Here is a 10,000-nt window from a genome sequence, read left to right as displayed (position 1 = left end):
CGATGATGGCTGGTGGCTCAATTGAGTCTCCTACCGGAGACTCTGCAGGTCATCAAATTATTGGCTCAAGAATGAGACAAAAACAATCAACAATTATTTTCATTTCAGTTAACTGAAATGTTTTTTCAAAGTTGGTTTTGGTTAACGATATTAACCCTGGAGTAGCTGCAGCTACACTTACATCTAAAAGATCACCAGAGAGCACGTCAACAAGGCTGTTGTCACTCAGTCACAAAGACGCAGACAGAACACGAAGAAATAGTTTTATTTAAAGCGGCTGTGTCAGTAGGGATAGTAGTGCATCACTTTTAGCCAAGTAGCATTTTGGGAGGAGCTTATAGTTTTGATCTTTGAACTTAAAATGCACAACAGAAAATACATTTTCAGGTGAATTGCCAACTATATCCAATCAGCAAAAAGATTGGATACAGATTTATCAGCTTACATTGTTTTGGTGTTCCATTTGCAATTTTGTCAGCTCATTGTTCTTGTTTAATCACTTCTAATTTCACTTGTTTATCCTGTATGAGTTCTCTCTCCTGATTAGATAAAATTGGTATTTATCTTTACTAAAGAGCTAGAGAGGTGGGGAGTGGGGACACCCCGTTACTGAACAAACACTCAAACACTACAGCAATGATAACTATAAGAATACCGAGCTGTTTAACACTTGTTTTAACGAAATATAACTTACAGCAATGCATCTTAAATTAATTTAGAGTTCTGCTACACATTATTGTTTTAACAGTATTGACCAAATGATCAAGAAATCAAAGTTGCCCTTATGTGCCAACATGGTAAGATATTGTGTCATTGCTGAGCCAAACATTAATCATGTGTAATAAATATCGCCAAACTGACCCTAAATCAGAGTCCAGGGGCAACGTCCCTTTTGTAGAGGATCTAGAGTCCATTCCAAAACTTCCAAAAGTAAATGCTCATTTGATGTAATGTGAGTGGTGTCCATCTGTGGACAGAGGAAGGATAAAGAGACGAAGACGGGGACGAAATAACAGGATACTGAGGTCACATGTCTTCATTTAGCTGTATGTCAGGCAGGGGGATCCATCCCACTCCTCTCTTTACAGTTTGCTCTTGACTGTGGGCCCTGTGGAAGCTGGGAGAGAAAACCGGAACTTAAACACAAATTAATTAAAAAAGAAAAAGCTTAAAGTTTGGACATGCTGTAGTTAATCGTACTTGGCTTTTGGTATATCTCTGGTGCTTCAGAGGGATCTGTTAGTGAGGATTAGTAACATCCAGGCAAATATGGCCCCCAATTCATATGCACAAATGTAAGAACATGCACACACACACACACACACACACACACACACACACACACACACACACACACACACACACACACACACACACACACACACACACACACACACACACACACACACACACACACACACACACACACACACACACACACACAGTCCATGGCCAGGTGTTGGAGAATGGAGACACATAACGTTTGTCGAGTGGAGACTTGGAGGCTTGCCCGTAGCAGCTCTGTCATACGGACAGACAGTTCCGGCCCATCTAACAGCCCTGCTACTGTTCACTCACTGCTGATGCAAAATCTGGTGCACATCCATTATAGGGGAGAGAGAGAACAAAAGCTAACACCAATTTCTTAAAGGGATACACCTAGGGGCACCCCAGCGGCTCACCTGGTACAAAAGCGCATACTACATAATTAAGGCTATAGTCCTTCCCACAGCTGGCCCGGGTTCGAATCCGACTCGAGGCTCTTTGCTGCATGTCATCCCTTCTCTCTCACTCCCACTTTAGTGGGCTCACTGTCAATGTCAGAAATAAAGCTGAAATGCTGAAGAAAACAAAAAGGATACAGCTATAGATGGGAAACAAGCTCCCAAGTCAAGCTCCCTGGCAAGAAAGATAGACACCTGTAATGTTGTTTCCAGGGCAAAGTGTTGTGGTGATTTTGCATGTTGAGTGGATGGCAAACAAAGCATTAGATATGTATCAATATTTACATGATGATTTACAAATTAATTGAACAGAAGGGATACATTTTCTTATCTGTCAAGCAAAGGGGATTAATTGTCCAAATGCTTATGTATCGCTTCAACTGTTCAAATTCTGTCTGCACTTCATTTAAGTTGACCCTTAATCCTTTAATCTCCCATTTTCCCTCAATGTACTCGATGTCAGTTCCAGCCCTTTTCAATTTAGTTAATATGTGCTACAGAATGCACATTGAAATATGGGAGGGGGGGGGGGTAGCTTGAGAGGCCGTTTTGTCTTAATTAAAATAATTGAATGTATTTAGCGCCAAATTACCTACATTTCCCTGTTGGCAAGCATTGCATATTTAATGTAACTGGAAAGCTTGGAATCGATCATTTTATTTAAATTTAACAGCAGCACGAATTAGTAAAATATTAATTGCTTTACAACATCGAGATTATCTTTGCGTACGTGTGGATGTAATTGCCAACTTCAAACTAATTTCACTATGAACAAAACGTGACAAAAGTTATGTGAACAAAGACCCAACGTTCTAACTTCTCTAAATGCGTGTGGAATGATACTATTGACAATTACTTTGATAACACATTTTCCAAATTCTAAAGAAATCCTGAATCCAGTATTAGAATTTCTTCTCAGCAGCTGTATAATGATTTTTTATAAGAGCCAGATCACCAAATGTCAGTAATTTACTCTGTTAATCAGGACATTTGAACAGACTTCTCTTTCAAAATGTGTTTGAGGTACAGTAAGAGGTTAGTTTCCTGTGCAACCTTAAAGCAAGGCATTTGAGCTTAATGCTCCAGTTTTTATAATAATGATTTATTTGAATAATTTAATGAATGAATGACTGATTATCCTCAGATGTCCAGACTGAATGGGATTATAACATTATCAATCACATTTGTAATCTAAACAAATGGCTGCACACATAGTAGCACTACTGTAAGTTGCATTGCATACATTTAGCATATTTATTTAACTAACTTAACCACCAGGCAGGATAAGTTTCACTGACAGTCAAGAAAAAGGCTAGTTAGTTAATGCATTTTGTAAAGAGGCAATGAAACATCACACTTGGAGCTAAAGGGAAATCTTGACATTTTTTATCTTAGTGTTTTATCCCTTTTAACTACTGTATGCAGTAGTAGTAGTTACAGTAGGCCTATATGCTACTACAATTTGCTAATGGTACCAATTAATTGTTACTAATGGTACCAATTAATTGGTACCATTAAGTCTTAGCTTAGCTTCATGCTAATAAGACATTTTTTAGTTAAAGTCATACTATGTAAATTTCCTTTCAGTTGTCCTTTTTGGAAACACTAACTGGTAGCTCTGTGGCATTACAGTGTTTGTCTATGAAGGAACCATGAAAGATGAATGCTGTCAGGTAGTGCTCAAAGACATTTTGGAACTCAACAACACATAGCCAGAAACGGTATTAACATTAAAATACATAAATAACTACATTTCCGGTGCCTACGTCATTTTGGCACAAATGCTGTGGACAAACACTCACGATTAAAAATAGTATATAATAGTGTTTAGAGATGTTATCAAAAAACACATTTATGTGGAATGGTTATTGTGAAAATTATAGTCGCACAGCATGACTTTAAAGTCTCACATGTTGCATCAGAGTTGGCAACACAGGCTCCACAATGTGACAAATACCTGCCTGCTGAAGAAAATGTCAAGCATTCCCCTTTAAGGAAGGATCGTTTAGAGAGGATCATTCTTCAACATCACAGCATGGTTGAACACTTGAAAGCAGCATTCAGACAAATTTGAGCTGTTAATGTTGCCACAGCAACCCTGGTACACACTCCATACTAATTACCTTACGTTTGTGTCACTGGTCTGCTGGCGGAAAGGAAGGGGCACACAAATGAATGGTAAACACAGATGACTTCATGACTACACGCGCCACGCGCCACACGCCACACACACACACACACACACACACACACACACACACACACACACACACACACACACACACACACACACACACACACCTTCGGGGCTCCACTGGGCTACTTGAATTTGTAAAGTGCGCTTAGAGTGGTTCTCTAGTCCATGATTTTGATGTACTTTTTTGCATCTTAAAAAAGGTAGCTTGATGCCTGTTCCAATAAAATGAACAGAAATGTATACAGAAAGCAAATTGAGAAGGCAAATGGTCTCATTTTCAAGTCAAGTCTAGTGTTGCAATACATATAAATAGCCAATTTTGTCTGGTAGATGACATCTTGATGGTGTGTTCCTAGACTAAATTATGATGGAGCAAGCCATTTATTTAAATTACCAGGCCATAATTCCTACAACATTTGTCAGCCTATAACACAAAACGCAAAAGCAGTCATATGGGCTTATGGGTGTATTTAATTTAATTTGTAAAGAATAAAAGTGTTTGATTTACATACGTTTCGGGCGTCTATGTATGTATGTATGTATGTATGTATGTATGTATGTATGTATGTATGTATGTATGTATGTATGTATGTATGTATGTATGTATGTAAGTGTGTGTGTGTGTGTGTGTGTGTGTGTGTGTGTGTGTGTGTGTGTGTGTGTGTGTGTGTGTGTGTGTGTGTGTGTGTGTGTGTGTGTGTGTGTGTACACACAGAGTATGTATACCTGTACTGTATGTATGTGTCCATAGAACTAGGCAATAATATAAATATTATATTTACATTGTGATATAATGTCATGTCATTTTCTAACGTACCTGTCTGATCTGGCTATTAAGTGCCTTTACAAACTTAGTTATTATATACAGTAGGCATTACTGATGATTTTTCACACTATTTTTTGAAATCACCAATAGCCATCACCACAATATCGATATTGAGGTGTTTGGTAAAAATTACCAAACTGGGAACTGCATTGTATGTTATAGATACTGTACTGTACTGTATGTACAGTATAGTACATGTGAGTGTTATCACAGTAGCGTGAGATACTGTACTGTGCAAACGTGTATAAGGAAAAAACGAGGGGGCCTAGAGCAGACACCTGGGGAACTCCTGTCAATGAAATATATAGGGTTTACAGTAAGTTAAGAAGGGTAGGGCATGTCTACAGCTGATTTCTTTGTTCCAATCTGAGACTACTATCACTCTACCTTTAGAGTATCTTTCAGCTGTCTCTTTCTCCGTGGAAGGTTTGTGCATTTGTGCATGTTTGTGTTTGTGTCAACTTTAGTCCCTCAAGGAGCCAATATGTGATAGTGTGCCATATGAGCAGGAGACAATGCGTCAGTATATATATGTGTGCGTGTGTGTGTGTGTGTGTGTGTGTGTGTGTGTGTGTGTGTGTGTGTGTGTGTATGCTGTGTGACTGCTCACCACCAGGGAAGTACAGAGGAATATTCTTCAGATATAGCTCCTTATCAGCTGGCAGGAACACACAGAAGATGACCCTGTCCACCTAACACACACGCACGTGCACATGCACACGCACACAGACACAGACACAGACACGCACGCGCGCGCACACACACACACACACACACACACACACACACACACACACACACACACACACACACACACACACACACACACACACACACACACACACACACACACACACACACACACACACAGAGAGAGGAAACACCTTAATACACGCATTACACTTTACACATTACACTAAATATTGAAAAATATTCACAAAAGCAATGGTGTCAGTAATGGCAGCAGGGAAACAGTGTAACAGTTTTGTATGTCACAGCGAGGGCCATTGTGAAGCAGCAAGGCGTCTATAGAAACCGCCTCAATCACCTTAGAACACATTCTCTCTTATGATCACTCCACAGAACAGTGCTTAATGCACTGAGGCTAAGACCTAGTTTTAGCAAGTGGTGGGGAAGCATTGTGTGCCTGTATGTGTATATTTGTCTGCAACTGATATTACAGTCAGTATGAGAGAGAGAGGGGGGAATTTCCATGTCCCTAAATACCGTGTGTGTGTGTGTGTGTGTGTGTGTGTGTGTGTGTGTGTGTGTGTGTGTGTGTGTGTGTGTGTGTTTGTGTGCGTGCGTGCGTGCGTGCGTGCGTGCGTGCGTGCGTGCGTGCGTGCGTGCGTGCGTGCGTGCGTGCGTGCGTGTGTGCGTGCGTGTGTACTGTGTGTTGCATGTGTAGAAGATGGACTATGAGATAAGACATTGTGTTTGTGTCAAAGCATTTTTCGCGTGTGAGAGAAAATGAGAGTTTGTGGTTTAGTTCACGTCCCTGAGCATTTCACTGTGTGTGTGTGTGTGTGTGTGTGTGTGTGTGTGTGTGTGTGTGTGTGTGTGTGTGTGTGTGTGTGTGTGTGTGTGTGTGTGTGTGTGTGTGTGTGTGTGTGTGTGTGTGTGTGTGTGTGTATATGTTTGGGGCCTTTGGTTCTCTCATTACTGTGTGACCAGCTCTGATCGGCTCAGTTCAGAGACTGTTTGGAGCCTCAGGGCAATAGGTTCTGTCCTAACACGCACACACACACACACACACACACACTCGCTCGCACATACGTACGCACACACCGAACAGAGCAAGCTGTATTCTTTCTAGTGAAATTTGGACACTGACCCAGTATATCTGACTGTTTCATGCCCGTAAACAACTTTTATATGATATACTTTATCTTCTGTCTTTGTCGTCTGTGTTATTTACATAAAAGTGTGTGTATGTAATGATGAGAAGCGGCCACATTAAACTTGATTTCAGGAAGGAGCTGTAAATATGTGGGCTATATCTTCTTATGTGTCAGACTTTGATAGATGAAACATCATAAACCACAGACCCAAGGTTTCTCCGAATGCCTCAGGCAAATGTTTGACACCTTCTATTTGGATTATTTCAAACAAAGAATCAAACAAATAACAGTTTCTATCGGCGTCTCTTCGGTCTGGGGATCAAAGTTATTTTTGGGGCGGCAATGGCTCAGGGGTAGAGTGGCCGGTAGAGCCACTCTACCCCTGAGCCGCGAGATTCCCAGTTCAATCCCGGGCTCCCCCAGAGTTAGTGTCGAAGTGTCCTTGAGCAAGACGCCAAACCCCTAATTGTTCCCGATGAGCAGGTTGGTGCCTTGCATGGTTTCCGCCGCCATTGGTGTGTGAATGGGTGAATGTAATGCACAATCTATGTAAAGCGCTTTGGATGAAAGCGCTATATAAATGCACCATTTACCATTTGGTGGGAGAGACACAGGGAGAGAGAGCCCGGGATCAAACCGGTGACTGATCGCCAGGCATGAGAGCACATGCGGTACGCGCCTCAACCGCTCAGCATCGGTGCCCCAGTCTGGGGATTTTAGTCTGATTACTTTCAAGGTTAGAGAGTTCACTAGCCTACTAGCCTGTGGATCACACAGTATTGGTTCATTCGCAATTATACCAATTAGTCTTAATTTCAATGGGGGATATTGCAGAAGAAGGTATGTTGATGTAACGAAGTACACCCTGCAGGCTACAACTCAAAATCATTAGTTTCCTCCCTTGGTTGATGTCACTTTTGCCATTTTGTGCCTCCCTGACCAAATTAAACTGAATGCTCATTAGGATCGATGCAAGATGGTCATTGCAAACTAGCGGCGGGGAGCTCATTCTGCAGCAATTACTGGGGACTGGGGCACTGAGATGCCTGCATTAATATTGGGTAAAAGTAATGGAGACTGGCGATGCATGGAGATATACACCATCTATACATTTTTGTATGCACAGTAGATGATGCCACTGATTAGCTGTGATTCCATTGATTTGTTGCCATAAAAGAGTTGTCATGGGCAACAAAAGAGGGACTATTATGTGCAATATGGGATGGAATACTATTGTCTTGAATTGCCTTGTTCAGCAATTTTGCTCATTTCAGTATTATTCAATCATAAGTCCTAACTAGAACAATGCCTCACAAAGCATAGGACTGTGCACTGAAATTAACCACATTGTCTCTTCTTATCTACACCTCCTAAAAGCCCTTTCACCACGCTTATTCCCAGGCAGTCCAAGTGCTGAGGGCCAAGCTAGATTTCTGTAGTATACCTGGTGTCTGGTACTCTTTTCCTAATCCCTATCTGATGACTATTTTTATTTTATTTTATTAGTTTTATTTTGTTACTCCTAGTAACGGGTTAGGGCTTAATTAGCATTAACCACTTTTAACCTGGCATGTAAATAAATAATCTTGAATTTCTAGCATTACTGGGGTTGTTGATTGGTATGCCCAACCTACGTATGTTTTACCGTTCCCTCAGTGTGGCTGATGACATCAGTGGGCTGCTATTGCTACAGAGCCTATGGAGACGGCAATGCTAACAATAACATCGTCAACACCCTCTCTGGGAGGCGACACGGCACATTAGTCAAACGAGAGAGGGAGGGCAAAGGTAGAACTAGAGAGAGAGAATGCGAAGGTGAAAGAAGGAAAGGGGTAGAGACAGACAGGATGTTTAAACACATGAACCATAGCGTCCCTATACTCTGTGGGTCGAACATTTTGTCAAAAGCTTCAAGCTCACAACTGATCTACCAGGGGGTAGCTCGGCTATTTTCGGCGAACATATTTGGTGTTGAAGGAAAAAAGGGTGGGGCCTAGTACAGACCCCTGGAGGACTCCTGTCAATGAAGTAAATAGGGTTAAACTAATTAAGATCTGAGGCTGATTCTACAAATGCCTTCTAAATCAGTTTTCTGAAAAACTTCAGTGGTGCTCAGACCTTTCAAGGTGGTTCTACTACCTGTCAAGGACCCCCAAAATGATATGTATTTGGCCACGGACCCTCATCTCAAAATATTTTGTTCCAGGGACCCCCAGGCCAGAAGCAAAGCAAAGAATTTGCTTAAAATAATATGTTCAAAGATTTGCACAAACTGATTTGGCCCCGAAAGTGACGTCACTAGCGGTACAATCCCTCCCGTTTTTCAGTTCCAAAAAACAAAAAAAACAAAAACAGGAGATAACATGCATGGCTCAATAACGCCACGTGCAAATCAGGACAATGTGGTATTGCAGGTGAAAGTGCTTTATAAACCAGAGAGAAGTTAGTTGGAATAAGTATATCTGAGGCTTGATTTAGGCTCAAGCCTTTTGAAAAACGTTTGAGGGACATAAACAATATGATATTAAATATTAAATATTTTGTTTAAATTCATGGTGTAGATCCTTTAAGAAGTGTGAGTGTGTGTGAGAGGGTGTAGGGCATGTCTACAGTCCTTGTTCCAATCTGAAACGACTATCGCTCTACCTTTAGAGTATCTTTCAGAGAAGGTCTGTGCATGTGTGCATGTTCGTGCACTTGTGTGTGTTTGTGCAAGTCGACTTTCGTCCCTCAAGGAGCCAATTAAAACATGACTTGGCCGTGAGCATGGGAGCCAGCACTTAGGGCTGCAGTGTGTGTGTGTGTGTGTGTGTGTGTGTGTGTGTGTATGTGTGTGTATCCTCTCAATACATCCTCTCCCTGTTCACAAAACAAAAACAACAGCTGTGGAAGGAAGAATACCTAGAGGAAACTATAGGGAAAAATTGGCAAACACAAACACAAACACACACACACACACACACACACACACACACACACACACCTTATCGTGATGCTCGTCCAGAAATTTCCTCACGGTTGCCAATGCCTCGTGTACAGCCTGCTCAGGTGGGTATCCTACAAACACACACACACATGCACACGCACACACACCACACACACACACACACACACACACACACACACACACACACACACACACACACACACAAAGTGAGATGTCAATAATACATGCAATTTGCAGAAACAGGTGCAGTGACAGATCCACGTGGCGGGGTTGTTTTTGTAGGTATGTGTTTGTTGTTTTTCCACTGTACAGTACATCCACTCGCTGTTCTGTTCTCACACATCGTGGCCCGTTTTCTGTTTCTGTCTCTTTCTCCCTCTCTCTCATCTCTCGTCAAACCTGCACTGTACTGAGACACAGCACACTTGTTGGTCATGATGACAGAGAGAGAGAGAGAGAGAGAGA

The 10,000-nt window shown here is 41.6% G+C and overlaps 1 protein-coding gene across 3 annotated transcripts in view; it reads right to left on the bottom strand.

Annotated features, from left to right (window-relative positions):
* Nucleotides 1-246: 246 nt before the first annotated feature.
* The window catches only part of LOC311033725 (ADP-ribose glycohydrolase MACROD1-like), a 131,261-nt gene continuing 121,507 nt past the window's right edge, over nucleotides 247-10,000 (bottom strand). The window contains exons 8-11 of one of the 3 annotated variants that reach the window (XM_084041336.1): nucleotides 9,572-9,645; nucleotides 5,358-5,439; nucleotides 3,848-3,870; nucleotides 247-1,117 (exon numbers count right to left, since the gene is read on the bottom strand). In XM_084041336.1, coding sequence (XP_083897462.1) covers nucleotides 3,860-3,870; nucleotides 5,358-5,439; nucleotides 9,572-9,645 — 167 coding nt within the window. In that variant the 3' untranslated portion in view covers nucleotides 247-1,117; nucleotides 3,848-3,859. The remainder of the gene's footprint in view (nucleotides 1,118-3,847; nucleotides 3,871-5,357; nucleotides 5,440-9,571; nucleotides 9,646-10,000) is intronic. The other 2 variants (XM_084041337.1, XM_084041335.1) reach the window with 2 other exon arrangements.

The sequence above is a fragment of the Gymnoscopelus microlampas genome (genome assembly GCF_963454915.1).
Source record: "Gymnoscopelus microlampas genome assembly, chromosome: 18".
NCBI lineage: Eukaryota > Metazoa > Chordata > Actinopteri > Myctophiformes > Myctophidae > Gymnoscopelus > Gymnoscopelus microlampas.
This window is presented reverse-complemented; position numbering and strand designations above follow the sequence as displayed.